This window comes from Leptonychotes weddellii, chromosome 1 (genome assembly GCF_054177405.1).
Source record: "Leptonychotes weddellii isolate Sample4059 chromosome 1, ASM5417740v2, whole genome shotgun sequence".
NCBI classification, from domain to species: domain Eukaryota; kingdom Metazoa; phylum Chordata; class Mammalia; order Carnivora; family Phocidae; genus Leptonychotes; species Leptonychotes weddellii.
In genome coordinates this window covers 2,119,773-2,146,585 of record NC_138369.1, presented here as the reverse complement: position 1 = coordinate 2,146,585, position 26,813 = coordinate 2,119,773, and the positions used below count along the sequence as shown (strand labels likewise).

At 60.9% G+C, this 26,813-nt stretch overlaps 2 protein-coding genes across 3 annotated transcripts; both read left to right on the top strand.

Moving 5' to 3' along the window:
• The first annotated feature begins 1,142 nt into the window (after window positions 1–1,142).
• Window positions 1,143–15,273, top strand: CACTIN (cactin, spliceosome C complex subunit). Its single transcript, XM_006738719.3, has 10 exons — window positions 1,143–1,350; window positions 3,838–4,309; window positions 7,053–7,148; window positions 7,649–7,794; window positions 8,689–8,851; window positions 8,935–9,049; window positions 12,435–12,627; window positions 13,203–13,325; window positions 13,459–13,742; window positions 14,052–15,273. Exons 1-10 carry the CDS (start codon window positions 1,184–1,186, stop codon window positions 14,540–14,542), a joined length of 2,250 nt encoding a protein of 749 aa, XP_006738782.1. The 5' UTR covers window positions 1,143–1,183; the 3' UTR covers window positions 14,543–15,273.
• A 48-nt stretch (window positions 15,274–15,321) lies between these two features.
• On the top strand, window positions 15,322–25,628 carry TBXA2R (thromboxane A2 receptor). 2 transcript variants are annotated; one of them, XM_081798545.1, is made up of 3 exons: window positions 15,322–15,528; window positions 18,913–19,822; window positions 23,724–25,628. In XM_081798545.1, exon 3 carries the CDS (start codon window positions 23,807–23,809, stop codon window positions 24,701–24,703), a length of 897 nt encoding a protein of 298 aa, XP_081654671.1. In that variant the 5' UTR covers window positions 15,322–15,528; window positions 18,913–19,822; window positions 23,724–23,806; the 3' UTR covers window positions 24,704–25,628. The 2 variants fall into 2 exon arrangements, with proteins under 2 accessions (XP_081654671.1, XP_081654742.1); XM_081798616.1 differs by lacking the exon at window positions 18,913–19,822 and having other exon boundaries at window positions 15,409–15,528.
• Window positions 25,629–26,813: the final 1,185 nt, after the last annotated feature.

Here is a 26,813-nt window from a genome sequence, read left to right as displayed (position 1 = left end):
AAAAAAAAAAAAGAGGAAAGCATTTCTCCAGGATTCCCAACTGGAGAGACGCTGCTTTGGAAATAAGATCCCATCCGTAAGCAGGCCCTTGGAAACCCGTTTTCATCATGATGCAGAACCGCACAGCTCATTTATAGACTCGCAGATGAGATGATCTGGAATGTGCTTACCATCCCATCCAAAGATGAGTATGCACATACTCTCAAAGATACATCTGCGTTTTGACAATCACAGGGCCAGCCCCCTCACGTTTTATCCACATCTGCTGATGAGCTGGCTGGTTATCAGGGGTGGTGGGAGATGGTCTTCGGAAATTCCTCCGTGCCACCAGCCCCACCCTGTGCCTTGGCACCAAGCAGAGCGTGCAAAGCTAGCATTCAGGATGAGGTCGTGAAGTTGTATGTTAAGATAAACATTTGAAGAGCTTAAACTAGAACATGAAGTACCATCCTCTGGGGTGGGCTGGGGGAGCTTGGAGCAGAGACTTCGGGGTCTTCCAGCCCTACCTGCTGTAGTCCTTCCTGGCCCCCTGCCCAGCAGGGACTCCACCTAACAACCAGCGCCCTTGCCCCTCTCTCCCTGCTCAAAACCCTCCCGTGACTCCCCAGCATCCACAAAACAAAGCTGCACGACCCAGTTCAGATCCCAGCTCCATGTTGCCTCGCTGGGGCTGGGGGGTGGGGGGACTTTATTAAAGTGATTTACCATCTCTGAGTCTGAGCTCGCAGCTTCCGCGCCCGCACCGGCTCACCTCCCTTTGGCCCCGCCTCCTCCTGTTCCCGCCTTCTGGGCCCCACCCACGCCGGCTCCACTTCCCCTGGGTCCCGCCTCCCCAGGCTCCGCCCCACTTGCTGTTCCTGGTTCGGTCTTGCTCCGCCCATGGTCCCTAGGCCCCTCCCACCAAGGCGCGAGGACCCATATAGAGCTGTCCCTAGCACTGCCTAAAGGGCGAGCCCACAGCCCTGGAGACGAAAGCCTGGCCGGAGTCCGTCATACGGGCCACGTTTGAGGGCAGTGGAGAGGTTACGGGGCGTCGGAGCCCCTGCGGGGTGGGGCAGCGAGATGGGTTTCCTTCTCCCGGTTCAGGCGCGGACGGGGCAGCCCGGCGCGCGCCGCAGAGGAGGAAGGCCCCCGGCGCAGGCCCCGGATATTTGTGTCAGCGCTGCCGCCACCGTCTCAGCTGATGGGTCGGGATACACGCTCGCGCTCGCGGTCGGCAGGTCGCAGGGGCCGCAGGCAACGGAGCGGGAGTCGGAGCCGAAGTCGGAGCGGGAGCCATGGGCGGCGAAACCGCCGGCGCCGGGACGACGAAGTACGGCGCAGGCGGAGGCGGCAGAGCCGGGAGCGCAGGTGGGGTCGCTGCGTGAACGGCGCTGGGGATCCGGCTCCCGCCCTCGGGGAGCCAGAGATCCTCGAATTAGTCAGAGAGGGCTTCCTGGAGAAGGAGACGTCCGAGTGCGAGTCGCAGTTAGGCAGCGAAAAGGAAAGAGAGAGGTGCTCCAGGCAGGGCACCTGGTGGTTGGAGGGACAGTAAAGGAGCGCAGTGAGCGAGGCGGGGCGGAGGGGAAGTGGGAGAGGAGGTCGGGGCGGTAAGAAGAGACCGGATCGTGCAGTTTTGTGTACCGTGGTGAAGGGTTTGGCCGCTATTCGGAGGGAAGTAGGAAGCCTTGGGAGGATTTTGAGTGATGTAGTTCGGCTTACTTTGTGGAACTTCCTCCGGTTTTCGCGTGGGAAAGGGACTGAGGAGGTTGGCAGGAGTGACAACAGGGAGGAGGAGGATGGTACGGTTGTCTAGGCAACCGATGGTGGTGGCTTTCAGAGAGGGAGGCAGTGGGAGGCACAGTGGGGAAAGATTTGAGAGGGATTTCCTAAGTAGGGGGGACAGCACCTGCTATTGGAAGTGGGTGTCAGAGGAAAGAACTGTTGGTGACAGGTGGCAGGCCTGGGTTGACTCCTAGGACCTGGGTCTCAGCTTCCCCGAGGCTCACAGTTGTGTCCTTTTGGAAATGGGACACCTGTCCAGGCTTGGCTTGAGTCTGTTCCAGCACAAAGGGACCAGGCGGTGCCAGGGACTGACTTTCAGACCTAGGTCCCAATGCTGACTCAGCCCCTAACTGGCTGTGACCCTCAGGCCAGTCCCTGCCCCACTGTGGTCCAAGTTTGCTCCTCTGTGTACTCATGACCTCCCTGGGGCTTCTCCCAGCATGCCTTGTCTCCCATCCTGTTGGCCTGTTCACAACGTGGCCAGGGTGGCTGTAGTCGGATGTGGCTCATTGCCCTCTACATTTGAGAAAGTGGTTTTTCTTTTTTAAGTCTCATAAGATCATTGCAATCCAGGACTTCCAAGAAGTTATAAGAGGCAGAACGGAAATAACGCAGACATGGTTTAACCAGGGCTTGGCAGCCTGCAGCCCGGGAGCCAAGAATGCTTTTTACATGTTGTTTTAAAGATTTCATTCATTTATGAGAGAGAGCACACCGGCGCGCATGCCTGAGCAGTGGGAAGGGGCAGAAGCAGGCTTCCCGCTGAGCAGGGACCCCCCCCCCCTCCATTCGGGACTCGGTCCCAGGACCCTGAGATCATGACCTGAGCCCAAAGCAGATGCCTAATGACTGAGCCACCAGGCGCCCCTGGTTTTTACATTTTTAGTTGGTGAGGGGAAAAGTCAGAAGAGGAATAGTATTTCAGGACGTGTGAAAATGTTACGAGATACTCGAATACATTCAAGTTTTGGTGTGCAGAAGTAAAAGCTTATCGGGACCCAGCCGTGCGCATTCATTCCTGTCTGTCCAGAGCTACTTTTGCTCTGCAACGGCGGAGTGGTAAACTTGTGTCCTCGACCGTCTGGCTCTTTACAGAGAAAGTTTGCTGGCTCTGGTGTGAGCCCCTGGTGTTGCTGTTTTCCACATTGGTTCATGTACAGCAGTACATTTTATTGTTGTCATCTGTGCATCTTTTATATTTGCTGTCTCCTAATATTTGAATTACGATAATCAGCCATCCCGGATAAGTAATTCGAATTGGCACTGTTAATGAAAATTTGGTCAAATGTGTAGTCTGCATACAGACACTCCAAAATAATTGGTTTTCATGGTGTAGACTTTTTGACGTGAGCTTAATAGGTGGAGCATTTAACAGAATAAAGAGACTTGGTTGTTCCTCTACACGTTCAAAGGCCCCTGACCATTAACAAATCTATCCCTGCGGCTCGTGCATTCCATTCCCTGATCACAGTGTTTTTGTCTGGTTTTCAGTCCTGCCAGTCTTACTCCTGTTCACTCTTGCCCATCCTGTGGGACCAGTTTAAACAGCACCTTCTCCTATAAGCTCTCTCTTGTCACCTTGGACAGATCAGGTCCTCTGGTTTCTACACTTAGAGTTCCTCCACCATCAGGACCCAGCCCACCTCCCTGCCCTCACTCCTTCCCTCACTCCCCTTTGTTCACACTTTTCCGGCCACATGGGCCTCCTGCTGCTTCTTGAACGTGCCAGGTAAATTCCTGCCCCAGGGCCTTTGCTCTTGCTATGCTCTCTTCGTGGATTACTCTCTCCCTGTAGCATCCTTCCCCACTTTCTCCAGAGTTGCCTCCTCAGATCTTCATCTCCTCATGCTAAGTCACTCTTCTTTTTGACTTCTGGCACTATCTAGTGTCATGCTGCATGTTTATTTGTTGATGTGAGCCTCCCAAAGGCAGGGACCGTCCGTATCACTGCTGGTCACTGCCATGTCCCCAGAACCTAGAACAGCGCCTGGCACAGCAGGTACTCAGGAAATGTCTGTCACACAAAGGACTGACTGGCAGGCAGTAAGCAGACCTTTGTGATTCCCTCTGCAGGTCGGATTCGGAGGAAGAAAGGTGGCAGCGGCGAAGGAGGCAGAGCCCGAGCCCGCTGCCACCACGCTGGCGCTCACAGGACCGGTCCTCACAGTCCGACTCGGAGGAGGAGCGGCAGCGGGGCCGATGGGCCCGCCGGCGGCGGACACGCTCTTGGTCCCCAGGCTCCTCGGCTTCCAGCTCGGCCTCCCCAGACCGCTCCCAGAGCCCTCGGGAGGCAGCGGCAGCCCTGAGCCAACAGCAGAGCTTGCAGGAGCGGCTGCGGCTGCGGGAGGAGCGGAAGCAGCAGGAGGAGCTGATGAAGGCCTTCGAGACCCCCGAGGAGAAGCGGGCCCGGCGGCTGGCCAAGAAGGAGGCCAAGGAGCGGAAAAAGCGGGAGAAGATGGGCTGGGGGGAGGAGTACATGGGCTACACCAACACTGACAACCCGTTCGGCGACAACAACCTCCTGGGCACCTTCATCTGGAACAAGGTGAGCCTGTTGCCGCCCTCGGCACGTGGCGCGCGTCCTTGGCAGATCCTTCCTGCCCTTCTCGTGGTTTTGTTTTACGTGCCTTTTACGATTTCTGCTTCAAGAGACGTGGTTGAGCACGCACAGCACGCGTTCCCAGGTGGTGCTTTGCTGCTGAGAGTTGATATTAGACGTGCGCACGTGCACGCACCCTGGTGTGTGGTAGCTTTTACTGCGTAAGCGTTCCTGCCGTGTAAAATTTCAGGCGCTCTGCCCAAGACACCGGGCTAAGCTCCAACGTGACTGGAGAGCGGGTTCTCTGCGTCACACGCCCAAGACAGGTGCTCAGTGGTCTCAGTGCTGACGTCTCACACACGGGTCACGTACCCGGCCAGTGGCGGCCTTGCGCACAGGACTTAAAGCCACAGATTTTGTCGCCCAGTTTTGGAGGTCAGATCTCGACAGAGTCCCGCTCCCTCCGGAGGCTCTAGAGGAGAGTGCCCTCCTGCCTCCTGCAGCTTCTGGTGGCTGCTGGGGACCCTTGGCTCTTGGTTGCTTCACCCCAACCCCTGCCTCTGTCGTCATCTTCACGTGGCCATTTTGCCTGTGTGTCCCCTTTCTGTCTTGTAAGGACATCAGTCATTGGTTCAGAGCCCAGCCTCACCCCATGTGAGCTCATCTTAACCCATTACATCTGCAGAGACCCTGTTTCCACGTAAAATCCCCTTCCCAGGTTCCACGGTTGGGAAGGTGACATATTTTTTCGAAGAACATGGTTTAACCGTAACACAGCACCTGTCTGTTGTGGGGAGGCAGGTGGCCTGGGGTGGCGGGAGCAGGCTGGCACAGTCGGATGCCATGGCGTCTGCCACTCACCACGTGCACTCCAGGCCTTTGTCTAGAACCCACTGGCCCATGCCACCTTGGGGCCTTGGTACTCACCGTTCCTCCGCCTGGAACACTCCCCACCTCTTTCCATGGCTGCTGCTTTCTCATTCCTTTAGCTCTCAGCTGACCTGGTCTCTCTCCTAAGAACCTTGTTGCCCGCCCCCACCCCCCCCGGAGTCCCGCAGGTCCTGGCACTGCGTCTCCCCTCCTAGCACTTCACTGACTCACCTGTCCCGTGCATCTGCCGGTGCCAGGGGCTGTGCGGGCCAGGCGTGCATCAGTGAGCTGGAGAGACAAAGACCCCTGTGCAGCCGGCAGCTTTCTGGGGGAGAGACTGTAAATAAGTAGACTAGCCAAGTGCGCAGAGGAGAGAGGGCAGGCTGGCATCGGGGTGCCATGGCTGTGGTTTGAAACAAGCAGGTCTAGAAAGGTCTTGTTGCAAAGCAGACCTCTAAACAGAGGCTCTGATTCTTGATGTGCGATTCCTGCCAGACTGAGCTCCACAGGGCACACTCTGTCCCCAGAGCCTGGTGCACGGTCGGCACTCGGTAGTATCGAATGAACGAGTTCGGGGTGGTTTGTACACACGTGAGCTTGGGCATTTCCCCAACAAGTCTTTCTTGGAGCGCACGCTGGCTTTGGGGAATCTGCCCCATGGGAGGGCTTCATCAGCCCCTCCGGTGATAAGCACTTGGGGGCTCAACCCCAGCTCAGCCTCTGAAGCCTCTCTAGACAGGCCCACAGTTTGGGCAGCATCGCATGTCTATCCCCTTGTCCCAGGGCCGCCGGCTGGCAGCGTGGACAGTCAACGATGCGGACCGCTCACACGCTTCATGCCGGGCATCGTTCAGAGTGCTCTCCGCACGTCGACTCTCCCTAACACAGCCTCGTCAGCTCGGGCCACTGAGTTGCTCACCCAGGGTCTCCCCGCTCATGAATGGCAGAGCTGTGATTGGCTCCTCATCCGTGCCCTCAGTTGCTGTTCTGTGTGGCCGTAGGTGACAAGTACAGTCACTATTAATATGTGTGGAGGCAGCCCAGGCTGAGGCGGGGGAGGCCAAGGAGCGGCCCGGGCATCCAGGGGTGGCCCCAAGCCGGGCAGTTCTGTGTCCTGCCGGAGGCACGTTCTGGGCACTGGGAGAATCCGTGCACAGCCCTCGCAGCCGGGGGAGCACTCATCAGAAGTGCAGGCTTAGCGCCCAGCTCAGGCAGTGATTGTGAGGGGATATTGGAGGGCTTGAGGGGTCTCCAGCCCCGTACCTCGAGCACCCTCCATCAGGTGAGGACACAAACAGGGAAGAATCGCATTCGCTGTGTCTTGTTCTGCTCCAGGGGTCTGTGAGCATGGGGACCGTTGTTCCCCTCATAGCGACCCCAGGCAAGTGTGCTTTCTGAGTCTGTCTCTCCTTCTGTCGCTGTCCTGGCTCTGCCCACTTGGTGTGGGCATCTGACCAGTGGGCATCTGAGGGCTTAAACCTCACAGAGCTGGCCCAGCGAGGCTTCTGTGTAAACGAGGGCAGTGGGTGAATGACACTCCGTGAATGACACTCCGGAGCCCCCGTGGCGGGTGGCTGCCTCCCCTCTGCATGTTAGTGTACATCCCACCCATGCTGGAGGCTGGTCCGAAGCATCGCATTCTATCACTTTAGGTCTGGGAATACTAAGGGGGTTGCGTCTTCAGTGGAAGTCAGTGAGGTGTGGCCGTGGGCAGATCCCTTCTTTCGGTCTCGTGGTCTTATCTTCAAAAACACCGCTCAGCCTGGTCGATCTCAATCTGGATCTTGCGGAGGGGTGCCTGGAACACCCTTGGCAGGTGGTGCCTGGGAAGGTGGGAGGGAGCATCTCTGCTCAGTGGGTGTGTGCTTGGCCCTTCCAGGCCCTGGAAAAGAAGGGCATCAGCCACCTGGAGGAGAAGGAGCTGAAGGAGCGGAACAAGAGAATCCAAGAGGACAATCGCCTGGAGCTGCAGAAGGTGGGGTTGCCCCTGGCCTGCCTACATGGGGTCAGGAGGCCTTCCCTTGTGAGGGCGTAAAGGCTCACCCTGGCTTATGTCAAGGAAGACCTGATTGGCTTACACAGAAAGTCCAGGGGAACTGGCTTCAGGCACAGCCGGATGCAGGGGTTCGGGCAGCCCCCAGCAAGCTGTCTCCCTCCACCTCTTGGTTCTGCTGACCTCTGGGTCAGACACTCTCAGATACTTCCTTCAAGATGACCAAAATGACCCTGGCTGGTGCAGGCTGCTGTGTTTCGAGCAGAAAGAATGCACCTCTGTCCTAGGGCTGTCCGAGGCCTTGAGCTTCCCTGACCAGTCCCAAGTCCGGGGCTGGTGGGCTGGGGGCAGGCCTGGGTTATATCCCACCCCTGACCCCAGGGTGCCCCATGGCCTAGGAGAGTACAGGGCAGGCCCCACGAGACCCCCATCTGGCTGTTAGGGGCTGCCTGTACCCCCCCATCGGCCCCCTGTGCCCCCAGGTGAAGCAGCTGCGGCTGGAGCGGGAGCGGGAGAAAGCCATGCGGGAGCAGGAGCTGGAGATGCTGCAGCGGGAGAAGGAGGCGGAGCACTTCAAGACGTGGGAGGAGCAGGAGGACAACTTCCACCTTCAGCAGGCCAAGCTGCGGTACGTGCTGCCTCCACCACCTGCTACCCTCCTCCGGGCCCAAGCGCATGGAGCCCTGCCTGCCCCAGGGCCTTTGTGCATGCTCTTTCCACTGCCTGGAGCCTTCTGCCCTGGCTGGTGCCCCTTGCCCTTCAGGTTTCCACCCATCACCTCCTCAGGGAGTCCCTCCCTGACCCCCCTTCTGGTGCCAACTCCTGCTGCGTGCGCCACTTCCTGTTCGCTTCCTTCCTTGAGCCTGTCTCCCCCATTGAGTCCCGTCTCAGGGAGACATCTGAATGGTCCTTGCTCCGCATAGTGCTGCTACATGAGCGAGCAGGGTGCTAGACCCCAGGCTGGTATGGTCATCCCTCTCCACCCCCCAGCTCCCAGGAGTGTCTGTTCATCAGGCCCGGTCACAGACAAGGACCCATGAGCGCCTGAGGCCACACAGCAGGCATCTGAGCCCGAGGTCTGGCTTGTGTGCCCCGGGAGCCCGCTCCTGGCCCCCTCTCTGTCCTGCTGCCTACTGGCCACACCGGCCCCCAGGGGCTCAGACCTGGTTACAGGGCTCCCTTGGGTTGGACCAGCGCTTGACATGTGTCCCCACGGGTGCAGCACTGAGGCTTTGGATCTTCCACCCCAGCAGCCCATCCACTGGGAGGAGGTGGTCTTCTCTGCCTCACTGTGTCCCCCCACCCCGCTCCATTCCCACCTGCTGCTCTTCAGATGCCATGCTTGCCTATGTCTGGGCCTGTGCCTGGTACTCCTCTTCCAGGAAGACTTCTTTGACCACCACCCACTGCAGGCCAGACTGTTCCCCTGGCTCCCACACAGGTCACTTCTCCAGGGCATGGTCTTCAGGAGGGGAGGGGGGCACACCCTGGGCTCTGACACCGCTTCCCTGCTCTCTGGCAGCTCCAAGATCCGCATCCGGGATGGGCGAGCCAAGCCCATCGACCTGCTGGCCAAGTACATCAGCGCCGAGGACGATGACCTGGCCGTCGAGATGCACGAACCGTACACCTTCCTCAACGGCCTCACTGTAGCCGACATGGAGGACCTGCTGGAGGACATCCAGGTACCTCCCGGCCCCACCGCTCGTGTCTGGGCCCCCGGCACAGCCCTTCGCCACGCTCACCCCTCTGCACTTCCCTCCTCCAGGTGTACATGGAGCTGGAACAGGGCAAGAATGCAGACTTCTGGCGGGACATGACCACCATCACGGAGGATGAGATCGCCAAGCTCCGCAAGCTGGAGGCCTCGGGCAAGGGCCCAGGTAACCCAGGGCTGGGGCCAGGGTAGCCAGAAAGTACCCAGTGTGCTTTTGGGGGCACGTGGCTGGGTCTGCTAGGAGCCGCCTTGGTCCACGTGGCTCCCCAAGGAACCTCGGACTCGCTGCCTGCCTCAGTTTCCCCATCTGGGGTCTCCCTGGCGCTCTGGAGGTCTCTCCGGGAGCCACCAGGGGGCAACAGCAAGTGCTCCTGACCCTGAATGGGTCGGGGCTCAGAGCCCAGCAGTGCGCCCACCCGCTTTCTTTAAACACTCGCTCAGCCACGCTCTGCTTTCCTGGGAATGGTGCCAGTGGGGCCTCGTCTGTTTGGGTTTCAGGTTTTTGCTGGAGGCTGGGTGTGTTTGAGTGAGAGCAGGACTGGGGGCTCGGCTCTGCTTGTCTGGGAAGCACCTGGAGCCCCAGTCTGTCCAACCTGATGCGCTTTATCAATTCATTTTCTTTCCTTGGAGGTGGCCACACACACGCATAACCTCTGGGGGAATGAGCTCTGGAGCTCAGTTTCTCATGCTGAGCCCTGCAGTTACTGGGCCCCCACCCACTCCGTGACCGGAGCACCCTCAGTCCTGATAGCCGCAGGTGTCCCCAGACAGCACCTTGTGTCGCCTGGGGGCAGAATCACCCTGGGTGAGAACCACTGTTCTAGAGGCTTAGAACCAATTACATTCCCACCCCGCCACCGCTCAGACGGCGCCCGGCTCCTGTGGGCCTCATGGGCCTGTGCTAGGCCCCGCTTTTCTTAGGCGAGGCGGTGGCCAAGGATATGCGCCCTCCCCCTCCTCCAAGCCTGTCTTACTCAGACGGGGTGGGGGGGCTGGTTTCCTCTTAGGAAAAGGAGGAATGTTTTTCATCATCTTTATAAGTGGTGATTTGTTTTCCTGCATCCTCATTCTCTTGGCAGGACGTGTCCTGTAGTAAGTTCAGGAGAAAGAAAAGGACATTCTTTGTTCTCAGAGATGTGTGAGGAGGTATTTCCTTTGGTGGCAGTGGGCTGGGTATAGAACTCCAGTCGGAAGGGCACTGACCGGGGCAGGTGTGGCCCTGGGTGCAGATCCAGGCCGCTAGGCAGCTCGGTGACCTCCTGGGAGCTTGGTTGTCTCTTTTGTCCCCTGGGGATGACAAGATACCTTCAGGAGTGTCAGATGAGAAGAAACGAGTAAATGGTTGTCATGCACACGCGCAGGGCTGTGTGACCAAGGGTCACAGCACTCAGGGCCACCACCGACCCCAGGCCTCCCCAGGCCTCCAGCTCCCCTGCCGAGGTGGCCGGACTCATCGGAGTGTCCCCTCGGGCCTCTTTCTCCTTGTCCCCGTGCCCTCTGTCCCCCTTGTCCCCTGCCTCACAGGGCTTCCCTTCGCTCTGCTGTGTTGGAGCTCGTCTTTCTATGACCCCACATCTCCCTTTCTTGTGCTTTGTGCCCTCGTGTCGGTGGGACACATCCTCCAGTAATTTCTGGCGAAAAGCAGGAAGTTCTGGGACATCGTGCACTTCAGGAAGTGTGCTTTGCCTCCCCTCTGGCTGGTGGCTGCAGTGCTGGGATAGAACTCCGGGGGCAGGGCGTTCTCCTGCAGACGCCGAAGACCCCGACCCACCGGCTGGGGAAGAGTGAGGGCCGTCCCACTGTGTGCCCCCCTTTGCACAGCTCCCCTGCGCCGAGTCCCCAGGCCTCTCTTGCCGGCTGCCCCCATGGTGGGCCCCTTGCTGGTTGCCCCCTTCTGTGGCCGCTTCCTTTCTCCCAGTGATGGCAGAGGCCCCGTTGTCTGCTTTCCCTCCTCACTTGTTACGGCAGGGGTTCCAGCTGGCTCCGGCTACCCTCATAGATGAGCTTGCTTTCCGGCATCTCTTTTTGGCGTGATTTCCAAGAGGTCTCAGCTCTCTTGTTCCAGGAGACCTGCAAAGCACTGTGTGTTGTCTTTACAAACTCAGTTGGGGTTTTTTTTGGTCTTTCTCTTGTCGGTAACTAGGAACTTGTAACTGTACAATAAGAGTGGGTGTCCGCAGTGGGCCCCCCACTACCATTCCCTGTGGGTCCTCCCCGTGGTGCTGCCCTCTCTCCTGAGCACTGTCCCAGGGAGTGCTCCTGGCAGCTCGGCAGAGCCGCCCCAGCCCCCGCCGGGATCCAGCTGGGCCCTGTGCGTTCTGGACCTGGGACCTGACTTTATTCAAACCGTGTGGCAGAGTGTGGCTCGGGTGGGGCCACGCCGGCCGGTGCTGGCTGTGTGGGGTGTGAGTTGTGTGTGTGTGAACGCGGGATGCGGCCCCACGGACGGGGAGGAGGAGTTGTCGCCGAATTCAGTTTTGGTCCCATGATGTTTCTGTGCTTGTCACAGACTCAGCCAGTCTGAGTCTAGGGCTGCCTGGGATGCTCAGCTGTCTGGCAGAGGGGCTGAGTCTCTAGGTGCTGATTCCAGGGTCCCCACGTTGGTCGGCTAGAGGGACCCTTCGTGACCCTAACTGACCAGCTGCAGCCCTGTGTCCAGCGGGAGGGCTGCCGGAGGCGGTTCTGGAGCAGGACGCGCCTGCCGCCCGCGCACCCCTGCGTTCAGCAGCAGCCACACACCAAGGTCCCACGGGCCTGGCCCTGTAGCCCAGAGGGAGCATTCAGAAGCCCCACAAGGTCCCCACCCTGGGGAAGCCACAAATCAGGCTTCCGGGCCAAAGGGAGCAATCCAGGAGGCAAAATGGACAAGGAAGATCATGTTGCCGGTGGAAAGCAACACGTGTGCACGGGCCCTGTGGCAGGGCTTGGTGTGTCTGACAAGCGGAAAGGGAGCTGGTGAGCCAGAGCAGGTCACGCCAGGCGGCACCCAGCCCTGCCCCCGGGGCCTCTCAGTCTGTAGGGGAGGGACGTGGCCGTGGGCCCCAGCTCGTGATGGATGCAGGACAGGGGGACACGCTTGCCTCGGGGCAGCATCAGGACTCTGCAGAGCCTGGAAATGAGCAGCTCTCCTTACTGGGGGAAGAGCCAGGCCCAGAAACGGTGAACCGCTTACCCAAGGTCATACAGCCGAGATTGGCAGAGCAGGATCTGGATTCCCGAGAGTCTGGCTGTCCGGCGATCCCTCCTTCCTCTTCCGACGCGGTGGGGGTGGCAGGCCGGGCATGCCAGGCTGAGGTGCTCAGACTTGGCCCAAGGGTCAGAGTGGGGAGACGCTGGAAAACACCCACCTGGCTCCCCCCGGCCCAGAGTCAGAACCATCCCAACTAGGGTCTGTGGCCTGGTGCCCCCTTCACGTGTGTTAGGATCCAGCCAGAGGCAGGGGTGAACCAGAGGCCGGGAGGAGGCAGGACCCCAGGACCAGAGGAGGGGCAGTGTGGGCAAAGGGAAGGGTTAGCACCCTGGCCCCGCGCTGAGCGGCCCGTCCCCTGCAGGTGAGCGACGAGAGGGGGTCAACGCCTCAGTCAGCTCTGACGTGCAGTCGGTCTTCAAGGGCAAGACATACAGTCAGCTGCAGGTCATCTTCCAGGGCATCGAGGGCAAAATCCGGGCCGGGGGCCCCAACCTGGACATGGGCTACTGGGAGAGCCTCCTGCAGCAGCTCCGTGCCCACATGGCACGCGCCAGGTCAGCCCTGCCCCCGGCCTCTGCAGGACACGGGAGCCGGCTCCTCTGTGACCTCGGGGAGCCTCTGCCCCCTGGAGTCGGGGTCCCGGGCAGCGGGCAGGGCCTCTGGGGGGTCAGCAGGCATCACGGCGGGCCCTGAGGCCACCTATCTCCCTCCCACCCCGCATCCTCTGTGTACAAATTCTCAGCGTGTTTGGTCGCGCTGTGTAAACGCAGCCCCTCTCTGCCACTAACTGCAGAGTTGTCTCTAAGTTTATTCTCGCCTGCCTGCGTCCTGCTCAGCCCAGCTTGGGGGCTCCCGTGGCACACGAGTCCCCGGTATGGGGACCCACCCTTCCCAACCGTGGAGTGCTGCTCCCGGCAGGGTCTGTGACCGAGTCCCACGTTTCTCGGTGCTGAAGCCTGGCCCTTGGCACCCCCCGTCCCCCGCAACCGTAGGCCTCTGCAGGGCCCCAGGCAGCCCCCCCCGTCCTCCACAGGGGCCCCTTGCTGCTCTCCTAGGACCCTCGCCAAGAACGGGCGTCAGGACGAGGGCTTGGCGGGGAGGGCGGGGTGACCTCCAGCCCGTGTTCCAGGCTCCGAGAGCGGCACCAGGACGTGCTGCGGCAGAAGCTGTACAAGCTGAAGCAGGAGCAGGGCGTGGAGAGTGAGCCTCTGTTTCCCATCCTCAAGCAGGAGCCCCCGTCCCCTGGCCACAGGTAGGCCGCCTCCCGTCCCCCTCCGCAGCCCTCAGCCAAGGACCTTCTAGGGGCCCCGGGCCGCGCTCCCCCCACCCCACACCCCATCCCGCTGCCGCCGGCCAGGCCCAATCCAGCCCTCTCCCCTCCGCAGCCTGGAACCCGAGGACCCAGTGCCCACCCCACCCGGGCCCTCATCGGAGGGCGGCTCCGGGGAGCCTGAGGCAGAAGGGGCGGCGCCTGCAGAGGGCGAGGCGGATGGGGAGGCCGTGCTCATGGAGGAGGACCTGATCCAGCAGAGCCTGGACGACTACGACGCCGGCAAGTACAGCCCCCGGCTGCTCACGGCCCACGAGCTGCCGCTGGACGCCCACGTGCTAGAGCCGGACGAGGACCTGCAGCGTCTGCAGCTGTCGCGGCAGCAGCTCCAGGTCACAGGTGCGGGGCGTGGGGACCTGCTCCGGCCTCCCGAGAGGCCCTGCTGGGGGCCACCCACAGGTCTCTAACCACCAGGCCCTCTGGCCGCTCGCCGGGGGACACGGGCTCTTTGGTGCCCACCCAGGGGACACTCGGAGATGGCCAACACTGGGCCGGGGCAGGCTGTGTTGGGACCGGGCCCACCTCTCCATCTGCCCCTGGAAGTGGGCGGGGGGGGGGTGCCCCGCCGGGGGTGGGGTCAGCTCGGTGTGGTGAGGGGGGAGTCGAGGCCCAGGGCCGCCGCTCCGGCTCACGCAGCCCCGCCTGCAGGTGACGCCAGCGAGAGCGCCGAGGACATCTTCTTCCGGCGGGCCAAGGAGGGCATGGGCCAGGACGAGGCGCAGTTCAGCGTGGAGATGCCGCTGACGGGCAAGGCCTACCTGTGGGCCGACAAGTACCGTCCACGCAAGCCGCGCTTCTTCAACCGCGTGCACACGGGCTTCGAGTGGAACAAGTACAACCAGACGCACTACGACTTCGACAACCCGCCGCCCAAGATCGTGCAGGGCTACAAGTTCAACATCTTCTACCCCGACCTCATCGACAAGCGCTCCACGCCCGAGTACTTCCTGGAGGCGTGTGCCGACAACAAGGACTTCGCCACCCTGCGCTTCCACGCGGGGCCGCCCTACGAGGACATCGCCTTCAAGATCGTCAACCGCGAGTGGGAGTACTCTCACCGCCACGGCTTCCGCTGCCAGTTCGCCAACGGCATCTTCCAGCTCTGGTTCCACTTCAAGCGTTATCGCTACCGCCGGTGACGGCCGGGCCCCCTCCCGGGCCGCCTGCCAGCCCTCGCAGTGGCCGGTGGGGCCGGCGGCCTCCCCTGGCCTTCCCGTCGCCCAGACCCGCTTTCCCTGTTGCGAACAGGGGAGGGGGGCCACCGGAGAAGCCGCCCCATAGCGCTGACAGGGCAGGGTGCCAGGCTTTTGAGGCACAGGGATCCGAGTCCAGGGCGGCTGCGGGAACCCCACCCCGGCCCTTGCCCAGGCTGGCCTGGTGCTGCTGTGGGTCAGTCTCCGCCCGCCGGGTGGGCACGGAAGACCCCTCTGCCACCGGGTCCAGCAGCCAGGGGCCACAGAGACGTTCTCTGCGTGCGGAGCGGCGCCCCCACCTGACCCGGATGCCCCCCCACGTCGGGACAGCTGCGTTCCTGGAGACCGCCTCCCAGCCGGCCCGAAGCTGCGCTCGCGTCCCCATGTGTGGCGAGCTCGGCTGTGGGGCTGACAAGTGCGGCCACCACCCACTCACACGCTGCCCCAGAAACGTTGCTTCCGACGCCTGTTCCAGACACGTTTCCAGCCTGAAGGGGCATGACCCCCGGCGCCGGCTTCTCCAGCGGCCGCAGCCACACGCCCTGTTCCGTCTGGAAGTGTGTTAGGTTGTTTCTCTAAAATGAATTTTTTTAGGTGGGGGGAAATATCTTATTTTCATTTAATTGGTCTACTCATGAAGTTGCATGTTTTTTTAATAAACACTTTATTTTAGAATACTTCTAGAGTTTCAGAAATGCTGCACAGTCTGGAGCCCCAGGCCCCGCCGCCACAGGCGGTCCCGTTGTTTCCATCTTGCATGGGCAGAGCGCGCACGTCACAACCAGGGTGAGGAGACCTTTAATGACAGCACTTAAGAACAGCGGTGGCCCCTCAGGAAGCTCCCCGCTGTCCGCAGCTGTCCTTGTCTTTGCCCACCCATGGCTTCACCTCCCCCCGGAGCGCCTGACCGGCTCGAGCGTGGATGCTGGAAGGTGAGGAGCTGCTCTCCCAGGCCAGGGGATGGTGGGCTGTGGTTGTCACGCCGGGGGCGGGGGTGGAGGGTCTCCGGGCCAGGAGGGGGGTGCGGGTGCTCCTCGGCCCCCCCACGGTGCCCAGGCTGCCCTCATGACCGAGGACCGTCCGGCCCAGCGTCCATGGCCAAGACTGACCGTCCCCGGGCCACTGGTCGCCCCAACCCTGTCTTAATGCTACCCCAGGAGCGCCTGGCAGAGCCCAGGCCTCTCCTCCATCCTGCCCCACCTCACACATGCACACGGCAGCAGGGCTGGACCACTCAGCAGGGAGGTGGGTCTGGTCAAGGGGCCCCGGAGCTGCGAGCTGGGGACGTAAGCTGGCCCACCCACACCAGCCTGGTGCAGGCCGGGCGGCACACGGAGCACATCCGGCCCCTTCACCACCCCTGACGGACATCACTAATTCATCACTGACTGCCAGGGCGACCTTTGTATCTTGCATGTATCTAAGCAGTTGGTACCCGGTGATTCCTGGCCCACTCCACTGTCCTGCGCACAGGGCAGGCCCCTGGGCACAGGGCTGAGTCTGGGGCACACCCAGGAGGCATTTCGGCCCTAGCCCGCCGCTTGGTCACAGGCTGGGTAAAGCGCTGCCCTGTCGTCCCAGCGTGGCTGTGTGTCCACGCACCATCTGCCTCTACGCAACAGCGTCTGTGTTCGTTTGGGGGTACTGAGGCTTGCAGAAGCCCACATCTTCGAGCTTGGAAGTGCTGCTCAGGGTTAGATTTTCCAGCTGGGAGAATCCCACCTCCCAGGTCACCACCCACTGTCCCAGCCTCAGTTTCTCCACCTGCTCCCAGGAGAGTCCGAATTCCTCCATCTCCTCGGCAGTCCCAACAGGGTGTGGACCCCAAGGGAGACAGCTGCACCAGGAGGGGAAACAAAGTGACTTTCCGGGTGCATGTTTAAGCCAGGAGCCCTGGTCTGGAGGGAGGAGGGCTGGGCCCAGACACCCCCAGACCAAGGGGTCAGGGAGGCATTGGGGCTAGGGGCCCCCCGAAGTCACACGGAAGGCTTCCCAGAGACGGGCATGGGAGCCGGACTGGGCTAGGCAGCAGGGCTGCTGGGCAGAGGACAAGGCAGCAGGTGCTCCCGGGGCAGGGGCCCCGCGGGGTGACTGCAAGCCCAGCAGCTGGACTCTTCCCAGGACCCTGGGGAGCTGCAGAGGGTGGATGATCTGGATGGGGCTGTGAGCTGGGCGTCAGGGGGACCCTTCAGGCCGACTGGAGGCACCACAGCCACCCAGCCGCCCCTTGGTCCCCACCCTGGCCCAGGGCCCACCCAGTGCCTTAAGCTGCCCCCAACCCCCACCCCATCCTTTTCCTGCCCTTGGCTGTGGAGGCTAAGAATAGATCCTCCCGGCCTGGCCCCCACCGGAAACCAGCCCCGGGGGGCGCATCCTGAGCCTGGCCTCTGTTCCCACCATCTGGCCTCCCTAGCCTCCCTAGCTGACTGAGTGGGGCGGGGTTGGGGAGGGAGGCCCGGAGGTGGTGGAAGCCAGAGCTGTGTGCAAATCCCACCCACAAGTGGCCTTGGATGCCTCATTTCCTCCCTCTGGACCTCCGATTCCCGTTCTTTTTTTTTTTTTTTTTTTTAAGATTTTATGTTTTTTTTGTTTTTTTGTTTTTTTTTTTAAAGATTTTATTTATTTATTTGAGAGAGAGAATGAGAGACAGAGAGCATGAGAGGGAGGAGGGTCAGAGGGAGAAGCAGACTCCCTGCTGAGCAGGGAGCCCGATGCGGGACTCGATCCCGGGACTCCAGGATCATGACCTGAGCCGAAGGCAGTCGCTTAACCAACTGAGCCACCCAGGCGCCCTAAGATTTTATGTTTTTAAGTTACATCCACACCTAATGTGAGGCTGGAAGTCACAACCCTGAGATCCAGAGTCGTGTGCTCTACCGACTGAGCCGGCCAGGCGCCCCTCAGGCTCCCCATCTTCCCTCCCACCCTCCACTGCCTTGCAGAGTTGCGGTGCTGCCCAGACTCCGTGCAGGTCGAGTGCCCCTCTCTGACGCCTGCTGTGACCGTTTCCCAGAAAGGACCCTGTCCTTGTTATCTCGGGCAGAGGAAGTGGGAAGGGAGCAGCATCCCTCAAGTCCCCCCCAACATCTGTAGCCCCAGCTCCACATCCTCTTTCCACCACATCTGCCTTCCTTGCAATTCCCCAAAGCCTCACGCTCCCTCTCCTCCCCAAAGTTTTAAATGTAATTTCTGCCACAACCATATCTCTCTGACCCCGGGGACTCTTATTCATCCTACAAAGCCCCAGTTCTCATACCTTCTTCCCTCAGGATGCCTTCTTGGCTCACCTCTGGGCTGCCCTAAGCCCTGTCACTTCCTCTGGCCCCAGGCTGACCACAGGGGACTGGACTCTGTCCAGCTCTTTCTCCAGCGGGAAGGCATCTTCAAGGGCAGATCTGATGCAGAATTGTCCACCACATGGACCAGGACACAGAGTTGCTCTTGAAGAGGGTTGGGGGTAGCAGGACTGCTTGGGAGAGCACGGCTTTACAAAGGAGGGGGTCTTAGAGCCAGGGCTCTGCCAGATGCATAAGAGTTGGGGAGACCCCTTAGCAAGGAGGAGAAGTTAGGGTTAACCACCAGATCCTCAGCGCCTCAGACAATGGAATAGGACAGAGGAGGGGCCGCCTGGAAGGACATAGGGTGTGTGCTAAGGCCCGGAGGCCGGGAGGATGGTAGGGTGGGGAGCCAGAAAAGGGGTATTAGGACACGCAGGACGGGGCGGGGGGCGGGGGCAGAAGCACGTCCTCCTCACTCAGAGCCAGACCTCCTATGTCCTTCCCAGGCCTCCGGGGACTGGGTGGGGCAGGGTCAAGGCCAAACCAGCTAGTCCTGGCCCACTGCAGGCCCTAACTTAGGGCCAGTGAGGCCCAGGGTCACCCCTTCACTCCAAAATCCTGCCCTCCATGCGGCTTCAGAGGCTGAGCTCAGGCCTGTGGACCCCGTTCGCCCATCTGAGGCCCAACCTCACTTTCCTCCAGCGCAGTGCAGCCTCTGGGGGCTTTTGCTCCAGCCGCGCCCAGCCTGGTCACCCTCTGCTTTTGTGGCTGATGAGACCCTGGCCCAGAGCCCTGGGTCTGGGGGTCTTCAAGGATGCCAGCCCTGCCTGGGAGCCCTTTGCCAAGCCCCGCTCCCAGTTCCCTGGGCTCACCCTCACTCCCTCCCAGGGTGACTGGCCTGGGATTCCTTCTCTATCTGTCACAGGGGTTAGGGATGGAGGGGGATGGGGGACCGACCTCCTCACCCCCCTGCAGGGGGCTCTGTAGGGGCTTGCCTTCTCCAGCTCCACTGCCATCTTCAAGCCTTTGTCCTCACAGGACCCTCACCCTGGGATGCCAGATCCTCCACTATGGCCAGTGGACCTGCTCCGGGAAAGCCTGTCTCGGCAGGATGCCCACAAAGCTGCTCCCTGAGAGTGTTGGCGCCCCTCCCCTCTAAACAGACCCTGCATTGATTGGGTACCTAATTGTGTGCCAGGCCCCAGCCCACCAGGTTCACCAGCTTGGAGCCCTGGGCCCCTTGGGTGGGGGTCTGGGCGCCTAGGGGGCTGATTCCGCCCGCGGGCTCTGTCCCGCCCCTGCCGGCCTTGGGTGCTGCCCAGATGGTGAATAATGCGGGGCCGGGAGGCGGGAGCGCAAACAGGGGGCCCGGCTCAGGCGGGTCCGGGGCCGAAGGCTCCCGAGTGGGCGCCGGCCACCCGCATCCCTGTCCCTGAGCCCAGGGGGACGCGCCCACCCCTCCCCCAGGCGGCTGCGCGAGTTCCCGGGAGGGCTGGGGGGTACCCACTGACCCCCATCAACCAGGCCGTGCCAGAGGGGCGTGGCCAGTGCAGGGGGAGGGGCCGGTAGAGACGGACGGAGACAGAGAGACAAGGACAGACAGGGCGCGGGCTGCGGAGCGGAGCCCCCGGCCTGGGCTATTTTTAGCCCCCTCGGACCCCCCCCTTCCGGGCCGCGAAGGCTCGTCGCCCCTCCTCCAGCCCCAGAGCACCTCGCGCACCCCAGCGTCCAGAGCTGCCGTGCCCTCCGTCTGTTCCCTCTGAGGACGTGGCAGCGCCGGGGTCCTCTGGGCGGCCCGCCCCTGGCCGTGACTCGGTTTCCCCGGGGGCCCCGGGAGGCCGGACCGCCCCACTCCCCGCTCCGCCCTCCCAGGCCTGGGCCCGGCGCCCGCCCGCGGGGCTCCGTGACAGGGGCGGCCCCAGCGCGTCCCACCGATCATCGTGTCCAGGTGAGGCTGGGCCCCCAGGTTAGGGGCGGGGCGTGAGAGCGGGCAGGGTGTGTCCAGCGGTGGCCCGCCCTGCTGTGGGTGTGTCCCCCTGGGCCGGTCCAGCGGCCAGGTGCTGGGTGTCCCGGGTGTCGTCGTCGAGAGCGGGTCTGTGTCCGCAGGGGGCGGTTGCGCCCCCCGCTGTCCGCCCTGGGCCCGTCCCAGTGTGGCTGAGGATGTGCTGCGTGTGCGTTTCCCTGGCTGGGCGCGGGGCTGCTCGGGTCCTTTGATGTGGCAGGAAGCGTGCGAGGCGCTGGGTGTGGTCGTGAGCAAGTGTGTGCGTGCACTTTGTGTGTGTGTGTGCACATGCAATGGTGGGTCTCAGCACAAGTCCGCACGATCCAACTCGCTGTCCATCCGAAACCACGGCCAAAGGCTCCGGGTCCTGTCCCTCACCCCACACCCGCCCTCCCGTGCAGCCTGAGGGCACCCATTGTACGGATAGGGAAACGGAGGCTCACAGGGGTCCCCTGAGTCAGGGCCGAGGCGGGGCTCAGACCTAGTTGGGCTGACTGTGGAGGCCCCACTCTGTACCCTCTGAGGTGGCGGCCGGGTCGGTGTCACAAACAGGAAAAGTTCCCGGAAATTAAGCCTTGTGGGCTGGTGAGGGGAGGCAGAGGCAGGCCTGGGGACTGACAGGGGCCCTGCCCCTAGGTGTGTGTCTCCGCGGGTGTCTGTGGGCCTCCGCCGTGGGCCTGCGAGGAAGCATCAGGCTGGCCTGGCCCCTGCAGCTTCGTGCCAAAGGGCGGCGGCAGTCACTTGGCCAGCGTTCACAGGACTCAGCAGATGTGCTGGGGGCCGCCGCGGGGCTGCCCCCCATGCACACGGCCAGCCAGGAGATAAGCCCGGAGCGCGCCAGGAGCCGGGGGGCGCCGCGGAGGCAGAGGCTCAGTGGGAGCAGGTCAGGCCTGGGGAGGCCAGCCAGAATGCCAGCAGGCGACTTAGTGTCCCCGTTGTCTGCATTTCGCAGAGTGGGGCACACTGAGGCTTGGCGGTGGCAGATCAGGGGCTCCAGTCCGAGTTTGTGGGAGCTCAGCGTCGCCCCTGCGGGGAGTCTGGATGGGCCTGGAGACAGGCGGCCTCGCAAGCCAGGGGATGGAGTGTTGAGCGGGAGACGGATGTGTTGAGAGATGGCTGGCTCCCCAGAGCGGGAGGAGGAGAGCGGGGCCAGTGGTGACCAACAGGCAGAGGAGGGGCCTGGCACTTGGGAACCAGAGATCACATTCCACGGGGTGGGGCTGGGCTTGGGAGGGCCCAGCCTGGTGTCTGTGCCTCTGAGGCAGGATGGAACCCCCCATGGCCCAGCCTCACCCAGGAAGGCTGATGAGAACTGAGTGTCACACATCCTCCAGGAAGGAGCCAGGAGCTGAGACCCAGGTTCTGGATCCCAGGACTCAGCCACGTTCCCATCAAAGTTCTGGAACCTCGGCTCCTTGGAATTCTGGACTCGAGGCCTCCTGGGTTCCAGAACCAGGAGCTCATTGGAATTCCAGAGCCCTGGTCCTTCAAAGCCCAAACCTCCCTGCTCTTGGGCCATGGAAGCCTGGGTTTGTCCAGCAAATCTGGGGTGGGATTCTGGGACCCGTGCCTCCCATGAGGCACAGAGAGGGAGATGGATTCCTCCTGAGGGCCACACAGGGCTGATTCTGGACCTCACGCTATGTTGACAGTCCCCTGCAGGGTGAGGGCCCTGCCATCCCTCCCAGCCAGTTTGGGAGGGGATAGGAGGCCTTGCCAGGGGCCCCTACAGGCCTAGCCTGTGTGCCAGGGAACTTGAGACGACCGCTATCACCTGAACCTGGGGGTGGGGTGTGGGTGGGACTGGAAACCACGGGCGTGGCCAGAGGGAGACATGCAAGTTTCCAGCCTGCCCTGGAGCCAAGGGCTCTGGGTCACAGGTTTGTTCCCAGACAGGGGAGGCATGAGGCGGGCTCAGAGTGTGTGACCCTGGGCGAATGAGAAGTGCATGAGCTCCCACACAGGGTTGGGGCCGTGAGCCCTAGGAGGAGCTGGTGGTCACTCCAGGCTGAGGTCGGGGCAGTGGCCCAAGCACAGCCCAAGTCCCCAGGAAGTTTCAGAAACAGTGCGTACCAGCTCTCGAGGGAGAGGGTGCCCGGGCCTAGAGGAATCCAAATGCAGACCAAATCTGTGACGGCACAGAGCATGCCGCTGCTCTGCGGTGGAGGGTAAGATTGAGGTCACTGTGGACCCCACGCAGCTGCCCGCCTCTCTCCGGGCCTCGTTTTCTCACTCCAGGCCCCACCCCGCCCAAGGGGCAGTGGCTTTGGCTCTCGGCCTGGGAGCACAGCTCAGTGCAGTTGTCAGGGGCTGGATAATTTATGAGGAGCGATAAGGAGCCGCTGAGCAGAGGGGCCAGGCCAAGCATCGGTTAGCAAGATGGGGAGCGAGGGCCGGCGTGATGGGAGCGCCCACAGAGGGCTAAGCCCTGTACTCAGCTTAGCTCATTCCCATCATCCGCCCCATTTTACAGAAAGGAAACTGAAGCTCACAGCAGGGCCAGTGAGAGGGTTCGTGGGAAGGCCCAGATTCAAATCTGACCAGACCCGCTTTTTAGAAAATTCTGTCCATTGGAGAAAATTCCAGTGATGGCGACCCTCCACACCCACGGCCCCCATCCTCCCTCTGACTAGCAGGCCTACAAATCATTTACACACGCTTACCCACAAGGCCTGGATTTGCATCTCAGATCAACTCAGGCCAGGATGCGGGACTTGGACCCCCTCTGCCAAATGGGGGCCGTAGTAGGAGCTTTCTGAGCTCTAAGTGCCTGGCACCTGCGTCCTGCCCACGCCCGCCCACCTGTGCCCGCTCGGCCCTCCCCCCGGGGCAGCCTCACTGGCCACACAGGGACACCTGCGGTGTGGACGCAGGGCAGGAGGCCAGGAACCCACCAGCTAGGCCCCAGCCTACCCCCTGATGGCCTCTCTGGTGGTCCTTCTCGGGAACTGGGAGCTGTTCTCTGAATGGTCGCTCCTTTTATTTCTACGTGACATCCCCACAACTGGTCTATCTGTCCACACTCGCGGCAGCTGGGCCCCAGCGTCTCCAGTGTCCTTCCACAGCCCCACAGGGTAACAGGTCTCTCTTGCTGCCATTTATAGCTCGTCCCAGGGGAGTCTGTCTCTCCAAATGAGCTGGGGTTTTTCTGTTGTTGTTCCCAGAATGGAACTGGACTTCTGGGTTTATTTCTCATTATAAAAACAATGCCACGAAAACGGGGGAGGGGGGGCGGGGAAGAATCCACACGATCCCAACATGGGCAAGGCAGCGTCTTCCAAAAAGGCTGAAGGTGTCGGGCCTCCCGCGTCTATGCGGCGCAGTCATGACCCGGAGGCTGACCTTAGAGCCAGTGTGAGAGCCCGTGACCTCTGGCCGCCCGCCCGCCGCCCTCCTCACCTTGGACGCATCCCATCTCCCAGCGGCTGAAATCTGTCCTGGATTCTGCAGTCGGCCAAGGGCTCAGCTGGGTGACAAGCGGGGCCATGGAGCCCAGAGAGAAGAAACCATTTGCCTGGGATCACGCAGGGCGCGCCAGGACTGTGGTTCCAGCCCAGAGTTTCTTGGTTCTTCTCTGTGACCCACAAAAGACCCTGGGTGTTCTCCGGGGGGCCACGGAGCAGACAGCGCGGGTCCTCACCCTTGTGGGTCACTGAATCCAGGGCAGGACAGAGCTGGAGGCAGTAGAAGTAGTAATACTGAGTGCGGAGTGAGATGAGTCAGGACAGGCTTCTTCAAAGAGGGGATATTTGAACTGGGCCGTTGAAGATGGTGTAGGAGTTCGCCAGGCCCACTCCGATGAAAATACACAATGAATCACCAGCAGATCTTTTCTCTGCTCCCCCAGGTGTGCCTGAGCCAGCGCCCGTTCTCCCCACCTGCAGCCCCGGCCCGATGGGGTGGTGACCCTCCCCTCCCCGCTCCGGCGCCATGTGGCCCAACGGCACTTCCCTGGGGCCCTGTTTCCGGCCAACCAACATCACGCTGGAAGAGCGGCGCCTGATCGCCTCTCCCTGGTTCGCCGCCTCCTTCTGCCTGGTGGGCCTGGCGTCCAACCTGCTGGCCCTGAGCGTGCTGGCGGGTGCACGGCAGGGCAGTTCACACGCCCGGTCCTCCTTCCTCACCTTCCTCTGCGGCCTGGTGCTCACCGACTTCATGGGGCTGCTGGTCACCGGCGTGATCGTGGTGTCCCAGCACGCCATCCTCTTCGACTGGCACGCGGTGGACCCCAGCTGCCGCCTCTGCCAGTTCATGGGCGTCATCATGGTCTTCTTCGGCCTCTGCCCGTTGTTGCTGGGGGCAGCCATGGCCTCGGAGCGCTACCTGGGCATCACCCGGCCTTTCTCGCGCCCCACGGTGGCCTCGCAGCGCCGGGCCTGGGCCACGGTGGGGCTGGTGTGGGCGTCGGCGCTGGCGCTGGGCCTGCTGCCCCTGTTGGGTGTGGGCCGTTACACAGTGCAGTACCCCGGCTCCTGGTGCTTCCTCACGCTCGGCGCCCAGCCCGGGGATGTGGCCTTCGGCCTGCTGTTCACGCTCCTCGGCAGCTTCTCGGTCGGGCTGTCCTTCCTGCTCAACACTATCAGCGTGGCCACTCTCTGCCACGTCTACCATGGGCAGGAGGCCGCCCAGCAACGCCCGCGGGACTGCGAGGTCGAGATGATGGCTCAGCTCATGGGCATCATGGTGGTGGCCAGCTTCTGCTGGATGCCGCTGCTGGTGAGTGGCAGGTGGGGGCTCTGCTCGGGGCTCCTGCCACCCTTGGTGACTGGGCTCCAGCTCATCCACAGTGGGTTTATTTATTTATTTTTAAAGATTTTACTTATTTGAAAGAGAGAGAGCGCAAGCATGAGCAGGGGGAGGGGGAGAGGGAGAGGGAGAAGCAGAATCCCCGCTGAGCAGGGAGCCCGATGCGGGGCTCGATCCCAGGACCCTGAGATCCGGAAGGCAGACGCTTAACCGACTGAGCCTCCCAGGCGCCCCTCCACAAGGGATTTAAACCCTCAGGTTCTCATCTACCCAAGAAAACATGGGCACAGGGCGCCTGGGTGGCTCAGATGGTTAAGCGTCTGCCTTCGGCTCAGGTCATGATCCCAGGGTCCTGGGATCGAGTCCCGCATCGGGCTCCCTGCTCCTTGGGAGCCTGCTTCTCCCTCTGCCTCTCTCTCTCTCTCTCTGTCTCTCATGAATGAATAAATAAAATCTTTAAAAAAAAAAAAAAAAGAAAACATGGGCAGAGACCCGTGTTCGAGTGTCCTTCCTTGAGGAGCTCGTGAACAAGACACAGATGACCTCCAAACTGGGCGGCAGGGCTGGGATGCCCGGGGAGGGGCTCCAAGGTTCTATCGGGTATCGGAGAAAGTCTTCCAGAGAAGGGGCATTGGGGCTGGGGTTTTGAAGGATACACAGGAGTTTACCTATGAAACAAAACCAAGGAAGGCATTCTAGGTAGTATCACTGAATCACCAAACATTTCCTGAGTCTACTTTGTGCCTAGTTCTAGGCTGAAACCCAGCTCTGCCCAGATTTTCCGAGTCAGGAGAGCTTGGCTGAAGTCCTTCCACTGATTAGTGTAGTTAGCCATTTGGGGTGGCTATTTTTCCATTTCTGATTCGATCAGGATACGTCTGGAGTCTGAAGTCAGACACTCGGTTTCCAGCCCATGTCCAACAAGGACTTTGCTGCATGACTCTGGCTCTGGGCTCCCCTCCTCCAGCCTTGGTGTCTGATCATGGGGATTAAAAAGGTGTCTGCCCTTCCGAGTGATGGTGAACTCATTAATCATCTGCTCCTTCCACAAACATTTCATGAGTGACCCCTATGTTCCAGGCTCTGGTCTAGACACTGAGGACGCAGCAGAGAACAGAAGTGACAGAGATCCTTCCAGGAGCTCTTGCCAGTGGGGAAGGCAGACCATAAATATAGCCTATGGATGCAGGAAGCAGTAATTAGTAGGAATTGAAAAGAACTAGAACAAAAACCAGACCTGCAGGGGTGGCAGGTGGGTTCAGTTGGAGGAGCATGCGACTCTTCAGCTCGGGGTTATGAGTTCGAGCCCCCCATTGGGTGTAGAAATGACTTAAAAATAAAATCTTAAAAAAAAAAAAAACCCTGCAAAAAGAGAGATCACAAATTTGTTTTTTTGCTTTTGCTCTGGGTTTTTTGTTTTGCTAAGAATTTTTTACAAACGTTAAGTGGTCAGAGAGAAAGTGCAAAGAAGCATCATATTTTGATATTTTGTGACACGTGACAAGGACCCTGCTTCTCCCTCTCCCTCTGCCTGCCGCTCCCCCTGCTTGTGCTCTGTCAATATAAATAAATAAAAGTCTTAAAAAAAAAAGTAATAATAATAATAAGTGAATATGTAAATACCCTCAGATCCATGAGAACAGGCCTGGGAAGGGCACCCCAAGGACAGGACAAGAGCACATTTGCCAGCCAGAAGCAGCATTCTGTGGCTGGGGCCCCCGTGGGAACCCATCAGTGCCAGCAGCTGGGACCCACCCCAGGAACCGGCTCCTTCACCCCCCGGAGATGCGCACGCCTGTCACCTCACAAGGACCCTGACCTCCAGCAGACTCGTCCATGCTGCTGCACATCGCTCTCCTCCCTGCCCCCTAGGGACGCCCAGAATGGGCTCTGTCCTGCTCTGAACCATTGGAGCTGGGGCTTTGAAGCATGAATAGGAGTTTACTCACCAGGCATAAGGGAGAAGGCGTCCCTTCCCTTAGGTAGAAGCGCTGAATCATTAAAAAAAACCCTGAGTCCCCTTTGTGGGCAAACTTTTCCATAAAGGGCCATATGGTAAATATTTTTATTTTTATTTTTTAAAGATTTTTATTTATTTATTTGACAGAGAGAGAGATAGCGAGAGCAGGAACACAAGCAGGGGGAGTGGGAGAGGGAGAAGCAGGCTTCCCGCCGAGCAGGGAGCCCGATG

Bases quoted from the DNA above. Each gene is read 5' to 3' on its own strand.
- TBXA2R (XM_081798545.1), top strand. From the start codon at position 23,807: ATGTGGCCCAACGGCACTTCCCTGGGGCCCTGTTTCCGGCCAACCAAC.
- CACTIN (XM_006738719.3), top strand. From the start codon at position 1,184: ATGGGTCGGGATACACGCTCGCGCTCGCGGTCGGCAGGTCGCAGGGGC. The intron at 7,149-7,648 runs GTGGGGTTGCCC...CTGTGCCCCCAG, and splicing joins ATCGCCTGGAGCTGCAGAAG to GTGAAGCAGCTGCGGCTGGA. The intron at 13,743-14,051 runs GTGCGGGGCGTG...CCCCGCCTGCAG, and splicing joins GCAGCAGCTCCAGGTCACAG to GTGACGCCAGCGAGAGCGCC.